The sequence below is a fragment of the Patiria miniata genome, unplaced genomic scaffold, assembly GCF_015706575.1.
Source record: "Patiria miniata isolate m_02_andy unplaced genomic scaffold, ASM1570657v1 HiC_scaffold_5, whole genome shotgun sequence".
Classification (NCBI taxonomy): Eukaryota; Metazoa; Echinodermata; class Asteroidea; order Valvatida; family Asterinidae; genus Patiria; species Patiria miniata.
In genome coordinates this window covers 30,820,396-30,840,273 of record NW_024037072.1, presented here as the reverse complement: position 1 = coordinate 30,840,273, position 19,878 = coordinate 30,820,396, and the positions used below count along the sequence as shown (strand labels likewise).

General features: G+C 41.9%; 1 protein-coding gene across 2 annotated transcripts in view; it reads left to right on the top strand.

Annotated features, from left to right (window-relative positions):
* LOC119741916 (lysosomal-trafficking regulator-like) overlaps positions 1-19,878 on the top strand; it is a 79,121-nt gene that overhangs the window by 34,936 nt on the left and 24,307 nt on the right. The window contains exons 15-33 of one of the 2 annotated variants that reach the window (XM_038217864.1): positions 900-1,154; positions 2,496-2,669; positions 3,122-3,403; positions 4,702-4,900; positions 6,292-6,414; positions 7,176-7,468; positions 8,187-8,356; positions 9,529-9,658; positions 10,833-10,978; positions 11,707-12,111; positions 12,615-12,685; positions 13,301-13,456; positions 13,813-13,872; positions 14,245-14,388; positions 14,583-14,759; positions 16,257-16,363; positions 17,577-17,777; positions 18,636-18,809; positions 19,532-19,672. In XM_038217864.1, the coding sequence (XP_038073792.1) occupies positions 900-1,154; positions 2,496-2,669; positions 3,122-3,403; positions 4,702-4,900; positions 6,292-6,414; positions 7,176-7,468; positions 8,187-8,356; positions 9,529-9,658; positions 10,833-10,978; positions 11,707-12,111; positions 12,615-12,685; positions 13,301-13,456; positions 13,813-13,872; positions 14,245-14,388; positions 14,583-14,759; positions 16,257-16,363; positions 17,577-17,777; positions 18,636-18,809; positions 19,532-19,672 (3,408 nt within the window). Of the gene's footprint in view, positions 1-899; positions 1,155-2,495; positions 2,670-3,121; positions 3,404-4,701; positions 4,901-6,291; positions 6,415-7,175; positions 7,469-8,186; positions 8,357-9,528; positions 9,659-10,832; positions 10,979-11,706; positions 12,112-12,605; positions 12,686-13,300; positions 13,457-13,812; positions 13,873-14,244; positions 14,389-14,582; positions 14,760-16,256; positions 16,364-17,576; positions 17,778-18,635; positions 18,810-19,531; positions 19,673-19,878 lie in introns of both variants that reach the window. The other variant, XM_038217863.1, reaches the window with a different exon arrangement.

Below are 19,878 nucleotides of genomic sequence, written 5' to 3'. Positions count from 1 at the left end.
TGACTCCTCCCACTATCTAACTTTCCTACAAACCAATCCCAAACTCCTCTTTAAAGGGTACTTGTGACCTATCCCAAACTCCTCTTTAAAGGGTACTTGTGACCTTAGGAAGACATCAAAATGTCTCTTTAATATTGCCAGTCTCCCAAAGGTACAATTAATAACATAGCATGCATGTCAGGCTTTCTTTTGACATTTGTTTGCCCAGTCACAGCTGTAATTGGTCAAAACATAAAGGGTAGTGATGCTTGACAGAACTGTTCATTAAAACCGTCCTATTCTTTGAGACAGTCAAAAAATATTTCAACTTGCCCTTCCGTGTATTTGTGAACAGACTAGTAAAAAAAAAAGTCAGATCACATTCGTGTAAACACTGTGACTAGTCAAATTCCATCAACAGACAAAAGAGGTAACTGGTTGGTACAGGTGGAATATCAATCACCTCCAGTCAAAGCATTCCTATATCAAATTGATAAGGGAATTCTAAACTGTGAAAAGAATAGTCACTTGATTGATTTTGAAAGCTGTGATGGCATTGCTGAATTTGTCAGCCAGAGTGGGTAGGCGTTAAATTCACTGTGTGGACTTCCGAACAAAAGAGGTCCACATAAACCAGGTAGAGGAGACGTTGTGTGGACTTTGGCAAGTCCACACAGTGTTTCCCCATTTCTGGAAACTGGTTTAGAGGCATTTTGGGGTTAGGTTTATCTGTGGCAAAATGAAGAGAAACACTAAAGGGGATCATAGAAAAAAATTGGGTTGAAAGAGTTTTCACCGTTTGAGAAAAACAATTTTTTTTTTCACTGGTTTTTCTTAACTACACGAAATCAAGGGAATGTCCACACTTGGTATGTAACGTAAACATGTGGGTTAATTGAAGTAATGTTTCCATATTTCAGGAGTCTCTGGTGATATCCTACTCGCCAAGCAGCAAGGACGTCTTTAGCCATTACGAGCCAGTCACCCAACCCGGCACCGCCTTGGGCCGAGTTCTCAGCGGCTCCTCAAGGAGTTACCCCAACCCTCTCCTGCAGTGCCCAACCACGGTGGGTGCTGCCTTGCTCTGCACCCTTGTCCCCGACTCCCACCTCGGTCTGCAGCGGGCCATCAAAGAGAGTGGCGGAATCGGCGTCTTTGTCTTCCTCTTTGCAAAGGTGTGGAGGAAATTTGGAATCGGACCTTTGTTATATTTCACGTTGTATCAGTAGAGCATGTACGTCTCACTAGCTTTCGTATGTGAACGTCTTGGTACCAAACACAGACTAGTCTAGTCACAGACTCTCATGTTTGTATGTACCCCTGACATGATCTGTTGAACCTTAGTCGAGATCAAAATGTTTACATTTCATTGTTGTCATCAATTCGCAATATTTTTCAATATGTTGTCAATAAGCCAGGTCAAAGGTCATTCGGGATAAAATCGCTGACGTGATGATACGCGATGTTACGCGGACGCCCATTCTGGTTGTAATAAGCGCGAGAGCGTCTTGTGCCTGTCTCTGCGCGCGTTCCATGCATCCAACTTATCCTCGGATCCACTGATTTCCTCGTCTTTTCCCTCTCATGAATGTCATTACAAATTAAAAAATACTGTACAAAGTCTTGTGCTATTTGGAGTTCCCTCGTTTTTTTTTTTAATTCCCAGTTGCGCGCCTGGCGTTCTTACGCCTTCGATTATCCCGAATGACCTGCAACCCATATCATTATGCGCATGCGTAGTTGAAATACTGAACTGGCTTATTGTATTGCTTTCTTTTCCCATCAAAGAACCCCTTACGTTTAACGGGCATTGCCCAAGCACAAGGCCAGGAGCCACTCAAGGTGTGGACTATAAAGTAAATAGAACAGGAAAAGAACCAAAAGAATATCTGTACATATTTCTTTTGAATCCTAGAATATTGTTATCAGAAGGGAAACAAGATTTGGGAAGGGAGTTTCAGAGAGAGGCAGTGTCAGGGAAAAACCTTGATAACTATCCCACAACGCTGGTTACTGAAACTGTAACAGTGAATGAATGTGTTGAGACAGCCAAGACGCGTAGAATGCTTTACAGTTTGGTTTAGGAGAACTACATGTAGTCATGACAGGCTACTGGAACACATCCTATGTACAAGGTGCCCTCCCCCCCCCCAAAAAAAAACCCTACATTTTTTTTACTGCTCTGCTCTGTCCTGTACTTGGTTGCCTCTTTCACGGATGCAAGTTTCAGCCTTTGTTCTTATTGCAGAAGTCAAGCATAAGACGTTTTGGACAAAATAAAAAAGGTCCCTTTTTTTTTAAATAGTAACTCAATTAATAATTTTTTCCCATTGGAAATATTTTTTTCATTGTTGAAAATCTATCGAGCTAAACTTGTCAAATATGTATCAAGAGTTGCGATGTATTTTTTAAAAAGCAGTGAAAACAGTTTTTTTTTTGGGGGGGGGGCCCTAACAAAAAAAAGGCATAGAGAAGCCACAGAGCATTGACTATCTTCCTTCTGTTTTCTTTCTTAGATTGTTGAGAAGTCAAGCTGCAAGACCGTCCAGGCTAAGGCTCTCAAGGTGATCATGAAGCTCCGGGCTTGTAGTCACGCCCTGGCGGCCGTGTTCAACGATATGATGGCCGCCTCCATGATAGCTAAGGTGCTCGTCACCCCCAAGTGCATTGTGGGATTTGAGATGTTGAAGGTATGTCATGTCATCGCCAGAATAGATTTCTCTGCTAACTTTGTAACAGGTAGATGAACTCACGATTTATGAACGGGAATTTGTAGAGCTTGATGAAATTTGATTTACTGGGAAATTTCAGGTAAAACTTTTGCTCTAGCAAGGCGCTAGAGGTGAAAAATCAGAGTGCGCCACATTAGAGCCCGCGTCATATTAGGGTACATCAGCAATATGATGCAGTAGCCGCTGCTACATTGGATCTGAACTGGCCAGCCAACCCCAGCATGCTCGGTGCTTAAGTGAATATGGCATTAGTAACTCGGTGGTTGTTGGTTTGACTCCCACTCCAGCAAACGCGAAGATTTTTTTTGTAATCTCTCACACAGATGAGTTTTTTGTAAGCTCTCATACAGATGAGTAAGTATTCAGTACTTGTAAAATTACACCACATTACTTTTGTTATTTTTTGGCAGGTCATGCTGGATGCTTGCCTCAACAAGCCTATCCTCTACCGCTGCTCCCACGCCAACGAGTACCGGCTGCACCGCGACTCACAGGCCATCATCCAGGACACGGGTCTGGTGTCCCAGCTCCTCCTGGACTGGCGTGTGTGGGAGAAGGCCGAGTCGGGAGTCCTGCCCATGCTGTTCCGTGTGATGGAGACGTTGATTCATTCAGACCACCCCTACCAGGCCTTCAATGTCACCCAGCTGCTTAGCATCCACTGTGTGCGACGTCTGCTCATGATTTGCAAGGTGAGTGGGAGAAATATTGTACATGAGACATCATGGTCCAATGTTTCACAATTTTCCGGACAGCTGAGGGCGCTGTTGCTGTGATGTCACTTTAGAAACACACTCTTTAGATTAGGGTTTTTCTCTTCGAATTGTTAACCCTGAAAATTCTGCAAATTGAAAACATTTGTACATATACTTTTCTCACTGTTTTAGTGTCGTATACTGAAACAGCAATGAAACACTGAAAACAACATAATTACCACGGCAAATCCCTAAAATTCTGGTGACTTTTTACGCTGAATCGGATGTGAAACTGAAGTTTCTGCCTTGAATGACATCACAGTTTTTGCTCATGAATATGGAAATTGTCATTAGCATAATACCAAAAAGGCACCAAAACGCCCCATAAAATGGCATTATGAAGATTACAAATAAAGTTAAAAGGAGCACAAAGGTTTATTTCAAGGATTGCATTAAAAAAAAAAAATCCAATTACGTGGGCCCTCAAGTTTACTGATATTCAAAAATTGCATTTTACAATGTCTTTGGTTGTTAGGCTGCATCCGAATCAGTTGTCTAGAGCTAGGTCTAGGTCTGCGCCCATTGAAAATACGTGGGGACGCGCTGACAATAGACGTAGCCATAGCTCTGGAAGCCCGTTTCGGACACGGCCTAAGATTGAAGTAAAAGTACTATTTTTTTTAAAGAGTTTACCCAAAGCAAACAATGCCTCCTACTTTATCCACCAGTAGGCTGATAAATTTCTGACAAAGTAGATCCAAGCTCAACTTATGGAGCTACTTAACAGAAAATATATCGCTAAGCACATTGGAACCAGCCACAAGCAATTAACCTTACATTGCATGACTGGTAGCCTGTTCTTGAAAAAATGGGTTACATACTCTTGGCAAATTTCTCTGCTCAGAACTTCCAGATTGCAAAAAAAATGGCTCATAGAACATCAGTTGAAGAAAGATTTCCCGTACCAATTGGAATTCAGGAAAACTTGTGTACATTTTCTGAAGACGGTCAGAGCATACTGACCGGAACGTCGAGTTCATACCTCTGGTTCTTTTTAGAACCATTCTCTTAGTTTGAGAAATTATTCGCACATGGTGTTTCCTCGAACCTTTCATTCAGTAGTATCTCCACCATGCAAAGCCTCAAATCTTACTTGTATATTTTTATTCTTGGCTTATAAAAAGAAGTGACTTCACAGGTTAAACAAAACTGGGATTATTCTGATTGGTGTAAAGACTGCCATGTGACTGTCATTGCATCTCCTGATTGGTTAATTCCCCCAATTTCATCTCCAGGAGCGCCACCATGAGGACCTGCCTAACCTGGCTCCGGATACCTGCCTCTCCATAGTGTCTATTATCAAAGGCCTGATGGGTCAGCCACCAGACATCAACCTCCTTGCTGAGGTCTGTGACTTCCTTCTCGCCGTCCATCCGGCCGTCAACACGTTTGTCTGCCACGCTCAGTCCAGCTTCTACTTCTCTCAGCATTCCTGTAAGTTGATTGGTCAATGTAGAAAGTAGCGATTGTTATGATACAAGAATGGTTATCACAATAAGGCCAAAAAAAATAAATATTCGGTCTCTGGTCAGACCAAAGTTCCGGAATTGACACGGCCACGCGGCTTTTTTTTTTTTTTTTTTGCTTTTTTTTTTTTCTTCAAGCTTGGATTGAAGACAAGGTGGGTACTATTTTGCTTTTTTGGTGTCCTCGTGTACATTGGTGTCCTCCATAATTTGCCTTGGTGCTTTCGATCATTTGCCTTGGTGCAATTTCCCATTCCTTGGTGCTCTTTGGTAAAAAAAATTGAGGAGGTGCGGAAATAGAGGGCGCTGTTGGAGCTACCGCGGAACATTTTGGGGAAAAAAAAGATCGAAGCGCATGATTAAAATCGATGCGCGCGCTGACCAGAGACCGACATATTTTTTTTTTTGGCCTAAGAGAATGCGATATAAGGCTTCAAGACACAAAATCTTTATTTCAAGACTTTGCTTTGAATAAAAACTTGTTTGCCTGCCACGCTTCTCAGCAAATTCATGGAAAATTTTGAAATGTTTAAAGTGCACTTTTCAATATTTTAACCAAAAAGGGATGTCAAATAGGTTTGATACAATTAAGAGGAGAATAAAGTTTCACAGTTTTGTTCCCAAGAAAAATTCAAGTCATGGGTCCTTTCGATTTGCAAATATAAGAAACTAAGGGCCATGGCACCACACTGTAACAATGTGAAGCACACAGAAAAGTGTAAGCCGTACGGCTCTGTGCACTCGGTACCCTTCAGCAGTAAGACAGGGAGAGTTGGGGGAGACCACTGGGAGAGACATCTGAACGCACTGCTGATGACGCCTGACGCTCTCGTGAAGAAACTGTTGCTTTGTGCACATTCAGAATAAAATTAGTCTGGCTTATTTTGCACCATAGGTGTTCGAACCAGTAAGCACACGCATTGCATCCCAGGCCAAGTTCGGGCAAGGACCATTAGTCGACTAGTGGTTGATTTGTGACGTACCTTACGCCTGCGCACTAATAGCAAAGTGCGAACGTCTCTAGTCGAACGCTGGTCAAAATGTCATTGCAAAACGTCTGGATCCTGGCTCCCTGCTGTACGTTATGAACGCGCGCGGCTATGGTTACCAGCGAAGCAACCAACCCCAGTAGGTTGGTTCCAAATAGTCGACTAGCGTAGTTAACCATCGTCGACTAGACAGAGTTCGGGCAAGCGTTAGTCGACCAATGGTTAACTATAGTCCTTGCGCGAACTTGCCCCCAATCAACAGGGCTTTGAAAAATGGTCAAAGATCGCCCTCTTTTGCTTCTGCATGGAGCGGATAGAAAGTTATTGCCGATACAGTTTTTGGAATAAATATGTCCCCTTTGTCTTTCAGTCGCCCAGCAGAAATACAAGCAGAAATTGCTGCGACACACGTCGAGTACAAGTAACGTTTCCACGCAGTCCGAGATTCCTTCCGAAGCTCCCAGATTCTACATATCTTCCCAGGATCTTGCTGGTATGTATGAACTTTTTGCCATTATGTCTTGCTATGGGATGAACACACGGTCAATTTTATTCACAAAACAGGAATTGGAAATTTAAAACCTTTCTTTGTACTTAGTTCAAACAAAAGCTTTCGCTACAGTATGTCATAAAAAAAAGTGTCCGTCAAAATATTTTTGAAATAACTACAAAACCACAAAATAAATATGAAAATGTTTAGTTGTGCAGATACTCCTTATCCTTGGCCTAAATCCCTATGAGTGTTATTTAATTTTCATCACACCTCACTGCACAGTGGACAATTGATCACAATTACATTTTGAACATTGCAAGTTCCTTGCCTTAATCAATTTCAGTGCTGTGTTATGTAAGCTGTTAAAAATCCTTCATGTTGTGAAAAGGGTTGCGGTTGGGATTGGAATCATTTGCCTGGCTATCAGTCATCATGGCAAGACATCAGTTTAATCCTCAAGCGCAACTTATTCGAATCCCGAACCACGTCAGCCTTTTTTTCACAACATGAAGGATTTTGCACAGCTTGCGTAACACAGCACTGAAATTGATTGAGGCCAGGATTCTGGTCACAGTGTCCAAATTGTTGTGATCAATTGACCATCGTGCAGTGAGGCGTGAGGGAAATTGAGCAAAATATTGTTCTCTATCTCTTCATCCAATATGCAAGTCACGCAGTGTTGTGTTAAATGTTTTGCAGTGCTGCTCTTCTATTGTGCATCTATCGTAAATGAAAACCCAGTTTTTGTCTTGGATTTGTAGAAATGAATCACAATCATCAGCGGGCGGCCACCGATCCCGACAGGGACAATGCCGATAATTCAGCCAAATCAAAACAGGGTCCCTTCGGTTCCCCGGGCGCCAGTGACTGGGATGAAGACAGGGGGTCAGACATGAGTGGTCTGGGTTCCGGTCTTCTGAATCTCCTCTCTGAGGCTTTGGTAGTGCTTCCAGACTCCAGTCTGTCCAAGGTTTTGGGCATCGTGATCAAACCGGAGACGCTCATTGTGCTGGCCCATCACGACTCGCCGCTGATCCGAACCCGAGTCATCCAGGTAGGTTTTTTCGAGCTGTCTGTTTCGTGTGATACTAGGTTGCATTCGCTGACCTCTATAGTAACTGGTCTGGCTGACTGTGCCAATGCAGGGTTGTGCTATCAAGCGTCAACAAAGCGTCAACAAGTTCTAAGAGCACTTTTCAGCTTAAAAATCATGTTCAGTGGGCTCTTACGATTGTTATAAATGTATCACAATATTTAAAAGTACCTTAAAATGTGCAAGTTTTAAGTGAACAAGTACGACATCAACGGTGGCTTTTTTCTGGGGAAACTTGCCGCCGTCTTGTTTTTTTTGGACATGATACAATCGAGCATGCACAAAAGAGAAAACGAGCTGTTTGTAATATTAAGTTTTCCCTTAACTAAGCACAGTGCTGTTGAAGAGGCTTTTTGGGAATAAAAGCAAAACTGGCTAAGAAAAGGACGCTTCTTATTTTGCGATGACCACAAGACATGTCATAACTTGTGACGTGTTTTAAGCCGTCGTCAATGTATACAACACATTCAACACATTGTACGTTTTGTAAAATGGATCGTATGATGCATTGCAAGTTGCAACATGTTAGGTGTTGCAACTCGTGTTGTGACACGTCGCAGCGCTTTGTGAAATCGGGTGCTGTTGAGGACTTGTGATGGACATGAGTTCAACACCAATAAATCCCCGACTTCACCCCTTGTATTTATACCTCCTGTTTTTGTTGTTGTTATTTTCCCAGTTGTTGGACATGTTCTTCCATCGTGCCAACTTGGCTCAGATTGAGACCTTCCTGAAGAGGAGGAGTTTTCATCTCCTGGCCAACCAGCTACATCAGTACCCGGCCACCCGTGAGCTGATGGAAGCATGCCTGACCATCACGGTGGGCAAGCCTGTCAACATGAACCAGGGGTAAGTATGTCATCGGAGATAAAGCATAGAACATTTTATCCACAGTAGGCCCATTGTATCCGGTATTAGTTGTAGGATTCTGAACAACTGACTGAGGATGTCAGTGTGAAGATAGAATGTCAAATTGATTTGAATATTGTCCTGAGATGAAGTTCGCAGCATTGTTTAGAAACTGATAACTTCATTGCAGGAGGATTCCATGGAATTTGTTCAGAATCTTGTAACAAATGGGGCTAGTGCGGACAAAGTTTTCTAAAACTTCTCTGGTATGAATTCATCAGTGTTTTAATCAAGACAGGTCAAAGCTTGAAATTTTTGGCCCAAAGATTTGCTGGGAAGGGGACGTGTTTAACAAAACTTGTTCCTGAGTGGACAATCTAGTAGCCTACACAACAGGCAACATGAACAAGTATTCATTTGGCTTGTCTGTTTTTTTAAATGCCTGTATTTGCCTTTCTTGAGTCAGTATTATGCATTGGGATATACAGTCTGAGACTGGCCAGCGCGCCATTGTCCTTAAGTATCTCTGATGTGGGGCCACATTGTGTAATTATCCACAAAAACGCAAAAACTGGCACATTGTTCTTTGTGTTTGCAATATCGAAAACGAGACCTATCAGACAATAGCAGAATCGTCAGATCCTTAAGCAACCAGTTTATTGTCAGAATCTATGATGGCAATGCTTGTTCTCAAGCACACGTATGAAATAAGGTTAGGTCTACTCTACTCTTGGGTAGACCACAAATATTGGGAAATATTTAACACCATCAACTTGTTTTGTGTGGAGTGCGGTGGCCTTGTGATCCGGAGCATTGCATTCGTGGTCTGTGGGTAATTCTGCAGGTCGCGGGTTCGAGTCCAGCCTGGGGATATGTTGGGTGTGCCCTTGGGCAAGGCACTTTGTCACTCATTGCTTCTCTCCACCCAGGAGTAAATGGGTACCTGTGAGGGCAGAGATGGTTATTGTGATTGATTTTAGCTGCTTTGTGCCGAAATGACAGCATCGAGCTGTATACTCCCCAGGGAGCCGAGATTGTCTTTGGAATGTTTCATTGCTCAATGAGCAGGGTGATAATGATGTAGCACCTGGAGCACCAATAATGGTAGATTCTTGTACGTTATAAATCCACACTACTATTATTATTATTAGTTGTATTGTTTTTTTGCTTAGCGTGGAGTTGATGTTACTTCAGGAGTCGGACCGCTTCCAGCATATGTCATCAGTACTGTTAATGTCACTCCTTGAGAACTCGGTGCATGACTTCAACCTTTGCCATGATGGGATATGCATAGCCAATCAGGTCTGTGGAAACTTGGTCAGTTTATTTACTTGAAACAAGTGGCGTAACAAGGGCCCAATGGGCAGGGGGACACATGGGGGTGCTGCTTTTTCTGGAGGGGGCATTTTTAACAATAATATTTAATTTATATCTTTTCTAAATGGGGCAATACGTGTCTCCCCCTCCATTGTCTACATGTCTCCCCCAGTCATGCCACTGCCCTAGTATTCGTGAAATGACTTAGATTCAGATTAGATGACTTGTGATTGACTTGTTTATGAAAAGACTAAAATTCTGGTTTAAGTGTAATCATTTTGGCTGTTTCAGCAACCTGCCGAAACAGCCTTTGTGTTTATCAAAATTGTTTTCTTTTTTTTTTTTCCTTTTTTTTCAGGCTCCCGTCCATAGCATTTGTACACATTCTATAGTGGAAGGCACTTTGGGCACTAAATTAATCAATCCAATTGCCTTTATACTCAGCACACACTTAGACCAGCATCTGAAGATGTGTGCTGAACATTGACGTCATCATGACATCATCACGTGACCTGTGACGTCACATTTAATGTGCACATTTTGAAGGCCTATATCTACAGAACTACGAGGCCAATTGGGTTGAAAGTTAGTATGAATCTAGACCGGGATGTGTTATAGATGAAAATTGAGGTGACGTCACGATGGCGTCATCACATGACATGTGACGTCATATTAAAAGTGCATATTTTGAAGGCTTATGTCTACAGAACGACAGGTCGGATTGGGTTGAAAATTGGTACATTTTGTACTTAGACCGGGATGTGTTATAGATGAAAATTGAAGTGACATCACGATGACGTCATCACATGACATGTGACGTCATCACATGACATGTGACGTCATATTAAAATTGCATATTTTGAAGGCTTATATCTACAGAATTACGTGTCCGATCGGGTTGAAAGTTGATATGTACATTGTAGATGGAAATTAAAGTGACGTCACGATGATGTAATCACATGAAATATGATGTCATTTTAAATGTGCATTTATATAAAGCCTATATCTACGGAACCATTGGCCTTGATCACTCTGCAACTTTCTACTGCACATCTCTGGCCTATTAGTCTATAACATGACATAAAAATACAACAAATTACCAAAACAGCCATGTCTTGTCCACAAACACCTAGTTTTAGTTTTGTTTTTCTGTGTCCAGTTGTTTGAAGGTGTTGAGAGCGTAGCTAATGTGATGCTTGCCAATGGCTTGGTAGAGACGCTGTGTAATGTACTGTCTGCAATCTGCAGCATGGCCTCAGTGCTTGACAACCAGAGGAATTCCGCGTCAACGGATGCCAATTTGAGGTATTCATTTTTATTATTAATATTGTTTTTCAATTTGTGGGGCAGACCCAATACAGCTTTGGCGTGTCTGGTGCTATTATTCTAACTTTCGATTATTTGCAATTTTTACTGCTTTTCTAATACCATCGAATCAACTTAAAACTTGAAAGTTGGTTTTAAAGATATACTCTAGATGCTCTGCGACAAATTTGATTTTTTTTTTGGTGGGGGGAGGGAAATTGGCATGTTATATTTTAACACAAAATGTAAATCACTTCTTTTTTTTTTAAGTTGGGTGTCAGAAACCCTCAGAAATGTTTTTTTTATTTGGTTTGTTTTTGCACCTCCCACACACAAAGGTAGAGCACAAAAATTATTGCCAGACCGTAAATAATTCGAAATTTGGATAAACTCTTGCATAATGAAATGATTGCGTTTATAAGTGACTTACGTTGGTAGAAAATCAGCAATTAAAAAAAAGAAGTTTTTAGGGATTAAAAATAAAAATTGAAAATAGTAGGGACAATACGTCTGTAAGCTATTTCTTGTTGTTTTTACTCTTGATTTTCTGTGGATGCACTGCACACTTTTTTACGGCTTTCCCTCAGAGACTTTGCTTTTTTGTTAATTAGCCTCCAGACTATTTGTCAGTTTTTCACGCTCATTGTAATTTTTGTTATTTGATGTCAACGTCCTTAAGGTGCAGTGTGTGATAAAAAATGTTTTCTTTCATTGAATTTGAAATTGAGGTCAAGCGACAACCAAGAGGAGGATACCATGAGCGAGAAATCAAGAACATTGCCAAACGATGCAGACACAGCAAATGGCGGGATGCAAGAAACTCCTCCTAGCGTCGTCAAGGCCAGACTCACGGGATCCTCTGACGAAGACGAGACGCACGATCCAGAAGAAAACAGAGAATTAGATCAGCAGCTACTTGGGAAGATGGGCCCTGGCACCGTAAGGCCAGCAACGGTTAATGGATTTATTGACAGAGAACCCGGGGAACCGGACATTGGAAATGGACCAATCGGCACTGCCCAGATCTTGTCTCCACAGTTACCAGATGGGGAGTCCAGAATACCAGAGACAATACAAATTCTCATCAAGGATATACAGCATTTCATGTCGTGCATTGCCAATCATGTTTTCAGGTACTTTGTTCTAGTTTTCCCCCTCCATTGTCACTTGGGTCTTTTTGTTTCATTTATATCCAGTGACGATTTTAAAGTTTGAAAATGTTTAGCACCATTATAAACCACTATCTTAACAGGATGAACATTTTTCTTATTTTAAATCTTAAAAAAAAATATGTTAAATGTCTCTTAATCGGAAAACCGACTTTTTGACTTTTCCTACAAAAGTAAAGTTCAGATTTTTACGATTTATCCCACTAAATTTGATTTTTTAATGATTTTTCCACAATATGTAATTTTATTTTAATTATAACTTTGAAGAAAAGTCCATCAAACAGTTGATGAAAACGGCACCTAAAAATTATCGTGAGCGTAGTTTTAATCTGTTTCACCAGACCTAAATGTAGTAGCACAAAAAGTGTTTGAAAATTTGTGTCCAAATGGTGTTACTTCTACTGTATTTTTCATTGTCGAGTTTAGATTGACTGTGTTTTTTTGATATCCATATTTAGTTCTGGCAGTCAGTTTGACTATTTTGAAAGCATGATGCTGCTCCTGGGAGGAATGGAAGAAAAACACCGAAAGAGGCACGGTGAGTTTCTGGATGAGTCTCCATTTTGTAGGATAAAAATGCCAAGTATACATTCTGTACAAGCGAAGTTCTAAAAAATTTGATGCAGGGATATTAAGTGATCAAGAAGGTATAGGTACATGACCTGATCTGTGTGGCCTTTGGTTCATTTGAAGACACTCAGTGCATGTATATTTTTAGCATGAAGCACCCACAGCTGTTTTTATTCTAAAGGAGCACAGACCCATACGAGGTGTGAACATGTGAACATCAGGACCCAATTTCACAGCGCTGCTAAGCAAATAAATTTGATTAGCACAAAAAGCCTGGCTTATAAAAGCAGGTTACCAGCCAAAACTCCGCGTGATTTTCATGCTGTAGCAAACAACAGCTGAATACTAATCAGGAGCAATATACATCACATGGAGTTTTGGCTGGTAACCTGCTTTTATAATCCAGACTTTCTTTGCTAAGCACATTTTTGTGCTTAGCAGCGCCGTGAAATTGGCCCAGGCGTCATCAGCAGTGCATCCAAATCCCCCAATTGGTCTCCCCCAACACTACTTTTTTGTTGTGATAAACGCCATGCTGTGTCAATGTCAAGGTGTCATGATGAATGCCATTTTGTATTGACAGGGTCCGGTTCTGTGATCCCAGAGATCGTGTACGAGACCCAGTGTTATATCGTCAAGGAGGTCCTGGACCACTTCAGGGCCACCGCCATGGCCGTGGACTCGGCCGTCACTAAAGGCAGGAAATCTATGAGCTTACAGAGGAGCGTCAGTTACTCGGGTAAGACACTGAGAATGTCAGTTGGGACTTCAAAAATGGTAAAAGAGAAAATTTATGGCACTGCAGAGCAAAGAGATGTTTTGCTAAAATTGACTCGGATTTAACTCAAGTGACTTGACGACGACACTGTTAGTTGTTATGTACTCTACTTAAGATCTGAGTAATTTTGTTGCTTTAAACAAAAACGTACGTGTACCTTTATTAAGACAAGATTAATTGTTTTTATGTTTAAGTCAATTTTCTTTTGTACAGTTACTGTCTGAGTGCTGTCTTGGCTTGTCTTCTGAAGGCTTTCCTCAAAAATGTTATTCTGCCTTGTTTAATTTTGAGTAATATTGATTTTTTTTTTTTTTCAGAACGTAAATATGAGGAATACAAATGGATGCGACGTAATTCTGCCGATTCTGAACCCAAAGGTAAGGTTGACAGTGTAGGCCTGCTTTATTTCATAATCCTTTCCAAAAAAAATGACAAGCATTGGTCTCAATTCGGTTTACACGGGTGTTTTCTAAGATGTGCCTTTGAAATAAGAGACATTATTTTGCATTTTATGGAAAACGTAGAAATTTGAAAGTGGCCAAGCAGGCAACTTTTTCTCGGATCTGCTGATTTCCTCGTTTTTCACCTCACACTTGAGAAATGCTGTACAAAGTCTTGTAAATCTTGGAATTTCCTCAACTTTTTTTACTTCCCAGTTGCATGCCTGGGACAAAGTTCTGCACACTGACCATTTAACCATAACATATTTGAGTTACACAATGGATTCCAAATCTTCGTTTCTCTTGCAGACACTAGAGGGCGCTTGACATCAACCAGCAGCATAGGGTCCAGCGAGTTTGGCATGTCCCTGATATCGGAGTCCAATTTCGAAGACACGATGTCGCTGAGCTCTGAACACGAGCGCCTCTCAGATTTTGGGCAGCTAGCAGAAGGTATGGAGAAAATTTGGAATGATGGTTATTTTTATTCATATTTATAAACAGAATTCTAACTGTTCAATGAACAGAACATAGGGCTTTTCTGCATTATATTTTTTATGAGTTTATGTTTTGTGTTCGTCCATATGCGGTCAGGAAAATTATATGCAAGAACAGAGTTCCGTGACTTATTTTGTTGTCACTCACAGATCGCCGGTACTCGTCACAGTTGGACACCATCCTCAGGATGCAGAGAGTGCACGCAGCGTCCTCCTCCAGCCGGCCGGCCAGCCGAAAGAAAACACCAGAAATGGCCGGCGAGCAGCTCCTGGCCAAACGCTTCCAGAGAATCTGCCTGCTGACCGTCAACCTGGTGGTGCAGAGAGGTCAGTTGTTAGACTTTAATTGAAAGATGTACAATCCTTGCTGTTTTCAAGTTTCAACACGACAAATAGATATTTCTTTAAATTGCTGTATTTCTAACAACTCAACAGATTTCCACTTCTGCATGAGATATTTAATGGAAAAATCGGCCTGTTTTTGGTAATGGTATATATACCATAAATTTGGCATTATTTGGAAGCAGACAATAGTTAAGTTCTAGCTTCAAATTAGGTTTTGCCCTTCACCAACGTATAAATACTGTATAATCAGTGTGTTACCTCCCGAGTGAAAGTTGGGAAAAAAGCCTTAAGTTCTAGCTTGGCAAACTGGGGTCTATCACCCTTTCAGAAATTGATAATGTTTGGACTGGGAGCAAGTCTACTTGCTGGGCAGATCATTTTGTGTGTAAAAGGAAACCAAAATAACAGCATTTTTGTTCAGGTCGCAGATGCCCACAATATATATTATGCAGGTACATACAGGTGTGGTAGGTAGTATAATAATTACAGAAATCGGTCATTTGGAAGACATTCCCATAGACTTGTGCACACTTAATGTCACCTAACCCCAATTTTACCTTATCCTACCCCACAAATTTTGGTATATTTATGTTTTGGCCATGAGCAATCGATCTTGCCTATTTGCGACATAACATTTTGCCTCTAAACAGGAGCTGTGACATTAGGGAGACATTGAAATGTGTCCCTAATGTCTGGTGTCTCCCTTTAAGGTGTAATTACTGACGACAACATGTCTCCCAAAGGTACCATAGAATTTGCACTTAATAAATACTATCATTATTATTATTATTATTGTTATTACCACTAACAGGTATAACTATATTATATAGTGCTGAATCTGTCAAAATGACATTCAAGGCACTTAACAATCGTTACAAAATTAACTAAAAACCTTAAAAACCTTCTTTTTTATTAAACCTGAATTGTTGCAATAATAATTTAAGCATATTACATTAAAAAGTGATGTGAACACAATTTAAAAAAGAATGTTCAGCCCATTTGCAGAACTTTTATGTACACTAAATATCCGACATTGCAACTACCACGAATTTTCACCATTTCTGGGAGACGTCCATTTCTGACTGCCCATCCCACGTGCCTGAACACGTCATTTGACTGCATTGTGTTATATACCCAAGCGAGCTTTGGAGCGTCCCATTAATGGAGGGAAGCTGCCTCCAGTAAGCATAACAAGTAGGCTACTTGGATACAGACACTAAGACAAAGGAAGAGCAGTCATAAATTGGACAGGAACAAAGACAATATCAAGCAGCATGATGCTGATCGAAAAACTGGATTTACAGGGAAACGGCTGTAAAAACCTTGATCAAACTTGCTTCATGCAAAATGAGGTTTTTCGAAAGACTAAACCATGTACTTGTCTTGTTTAGATGAAGAAGGCAATAAAGTCAATCAAACCAATCAGCCTTCCGTTTTTCTTTCTATCTTCCGGTCGTATGAATCTCGTCAACTCCTCAGCTTCTACTCATTTAGACGATAGCGTCATCCAGCCAGTCGATCCAACACTGACTCAACTGGCTAAGCGTCTGTTCCATCTCCTCACCGATGCTCTGACGGCAACCATGGTAAGCTTCTTGAGAGAAGGGTCATTGCACATGCGCTGCTCCGTTGCGGTGGCCATGCTAGCGCAATACACGATACCCTAGTGCAGTTTGCGTTGTAAGTATGGTGCGTTGCGATCTTTTGTAATAATAATAATAATATCAGCATCTTATATAGAGCACGTATCTACCAACAATAAGGTGCTCTAGGTGCTAATTAATATGAATTTATTTTAAAGACGGGTAAATCAAGTATTTGAAATGTTTATTATAAGGGTTTACAAGGTGCTGCGGCGCAGCGAACAGCTGCTTCCAGAAATATCGGGGGAAAAACCCCTTCTCTTAGTGATAAGTGTTCTTTTACCTGCATTACACAACGCACGGGACCTGCGGCTTTACGTCCCATCCAAAGGACGAAGCAATAATGGTTGAGTGTCTTGCTTAAGGACACAAGTGTCAAGACAGGGACTCCAACCCACACTCTGCTGATCAGAAACATCAGATCTTGAGTCCGGTGCTCTTAATTGCTCGGCCATGACACTCCACGTGTACAGCGTTGATGGAACCGTACGACGTGTTAAACTTTCAGGCCCTAGAGCAAAACCTACTGGCTGCTTGACCTGGACCATTACATCAAGGGCTTTTGGAATGCTGCCTGTTCTCTGTGGAGCAATGGAATGTACCAGTTCGAGAACACACCATTCCAACTTAAATGTTTTGGAGATACGAACCGGCCAGCTGGCCCAGGCAAGCTGGGAGGGAGGTGGTGGGTTCCAATCCCACCCAGGCATGTTTGTGAAAATATATTCCCACAATCTCCCAGGCAGCACCAAGTATACATTGACAGGGTTCGCCCTCAACGTTTTTTTTTGTCACGAGCCAGCCGGACTAGTGAAACAGACTCTTATCTAGTCCGCAGACCTTTTCACTAGTCCGTAATAGAATTTTTTTAATGTTTTCCCCAGAATGTCATAAACGATATGTTATTTACAATAATTTTGACTCACCAGGTGGACTACTTCGGAAATAGTTTTGACTAATCCGTCATTTTTCTTACTCGCGTTTGGCGAGCGAGCTACCGCTAAAGTCGAACCCTGATTGCTTATGAAAACTACATTGATGAATGGCAGAAGCCAAGAATGAAAGAAAATGTTTTGATTGTTCCAACATGCCCCAGTCTTCTTGTCTTAAGTGGCCTGCCAGTTTAATCTGAGTCACTTTTATTCCCTCTATTTAGGAGAGAAAGCTGGGCCAGCGTAAGCAGTGGGAGAGCATCCTATGGTCATCGCGGGATACGCTACGACTACAGCTGCACCGCCTCCTGGTTCACATGATGGCGCCATGGCAAGCCACACCCATCAGGGTCTACATGCTGCAGGTGGCGTGCATCCCCAGGGCTAACCATATCCTCCAGGCAGTACTCAACACAAATCTACAGGTGGGTTTCAAGCCAAGAGTGATGGGCTCTGTGCACAAGTACCCCCTCAATGGTTACAAAGAGAGAGTTGGGAGAGACCATAGACATCACAATTGGAGAAAAACGCATTGTCGCTGTTTGGTTGACGCCGCCTGCCCCTCGAAGCGAGCGAGGTGAAGCCTCGCCCAAAATGAATAGACAGCTAAACTGCTGTTGAGGTCAAAGATCAAGAGTCTGTTTCCAAGACGACCTGTTTCCAAGCATAAATTCTGAAACTGTTGCCAAATCAACTTGTGCAGCGCAGTTTTATTATTTAAAATGGGCTCAGTGAGGCATTTGTATTTGTTAACACATCTTTTTTTCTCACGGCGGTGTTAAACACGCCGTGGGCTTGCGCTGCTTATGTTGGCTGGTTAGTGGGTTGGTTGGTGGACACTTTACTCGGCCATATATTGTATGCATGCAGCTCGAGTATTTGCATTTGAAAACTGGTTTTGCAAACACTGCTGCGCATGCGTCTAATTTGAGTATTTTTGCATATTAGATCACGCCCCATTCGTTTTTGTTTTCTGTACTCTTGAGGTACCGGTACGGCCCAGTTGCATGGACGGTGCCGTAAGCCGTCTTCACACGTTACCCGGCCGCTGTGGGTTGTACCACTTGGTACTTGTTGGTTTTTTACTGTCTAACATTGCAAAAAAGCTCACCGCAGTCACTAATGAGATTGCATTCATGTGCACCAATCATGCACATTCATTCAAATGCCTGTGTCTGACGCTATCCTATATGAAGGAAAGTATTCTTTGTAAGGAGTTAGCACACTTGTAGTTTCCATGTTGTCATCTACTGTTCCTCACCCCCCCCCCCCCCCCATTGCAGCAACACCTGGGCAAGTTTGAGCTGTTCCTGTTTGACCTGCTGCGCAATCACACCCAGCTGACAGAAGCCAACTTGGTGCTGTGCCAACAGTTGATGGACCTGCTGGAGAAAGGCGGCTTCCATCCGCTGTATGAGGAAGACATGGACTCCACCACGCAGGACAGAGTCAAAATAGTAAGTACTGGGCCTAAGGAATTACGTAGTAAATGCTTTTGCTAAGCAGAAGTCAGCCGAGTACCAGTCAAAGCAATATACATTGTGTTGATCGTTAGCTGGTAACCTGGATTGTGCTAAGCAGATATTTTTTTGAGCTGAGTAAAATTCTATTAATCCTCCTATGTAAACATACATTCTGTGCCAAGTTGTTGTTTATTTCAAAATCAATCAAGTGACTGTTTTTCACAGTTGAGAGCTCCCAGCCTACTTAAGGCAGGCTTGACTGGCTGTGACTGTTTACCTAGTTTGATACGGCTATGCTTTGACTGTAGGTGATTGAAAAGCCAGCTGTGTCTACCACTTGCCTGCTTTTGTCTGTTAACTGAATTTGACCAGTCACAGTGCTTGCTTGAAATGTGATCTGACTGTTGGTGACTAGCCTGTGTAAAAGGCATGGCAGGGGAAGAGGATTGATATTTTGACTGTCTGTCACTGCTCAGATAGGAGGGTTAACATAGCCAGACAAGAGATTACAAGGTGCCGTTTGTTCAAGCTCAAGTCACAATCTGGAAGTGAACTGGGCATCAAGTTTGAGTAATTGAGCGTCTTCCAGAATAATACCTGGGGGTGGAGTAGGGCGAGCAAAAGGAAGGGCGTATCTGGCCCCGTTCCCAGTTTCTAATTGGAGTTTTAGCCTTGTTGCTCTGCAACCCAAGTACAAATGTGTTTGTTGTACACAGGAACTTGAGAAGATGGTGGCAGAGGAGGGATCGCTGCAAGAAGCGTACATCAAGCAGCGGTTAGATGGGGCTGCTGTCGCATGGTCCAAACTGGACCCGTTTTCCAAAGAGGTGGCCAACTCGGCCATGGAGGTCACACAGGTCAGTTTAAGGTCACTCAAGGGTCAGTTAAAGGTCACTCAAGGGTCAGTTTGATTCCTGCAGAAAGGCAGACAACACACACAAAGGGGAAGTGTGAATGGGTCATTCAGTGAATTGAGGGTCCAAAGTATGACATTTTTTCTGTCCCTGTTACCTTTGTACTTTGCCATTCCAGTTTCATTTAAAATGACTTTCAACAAATTTTT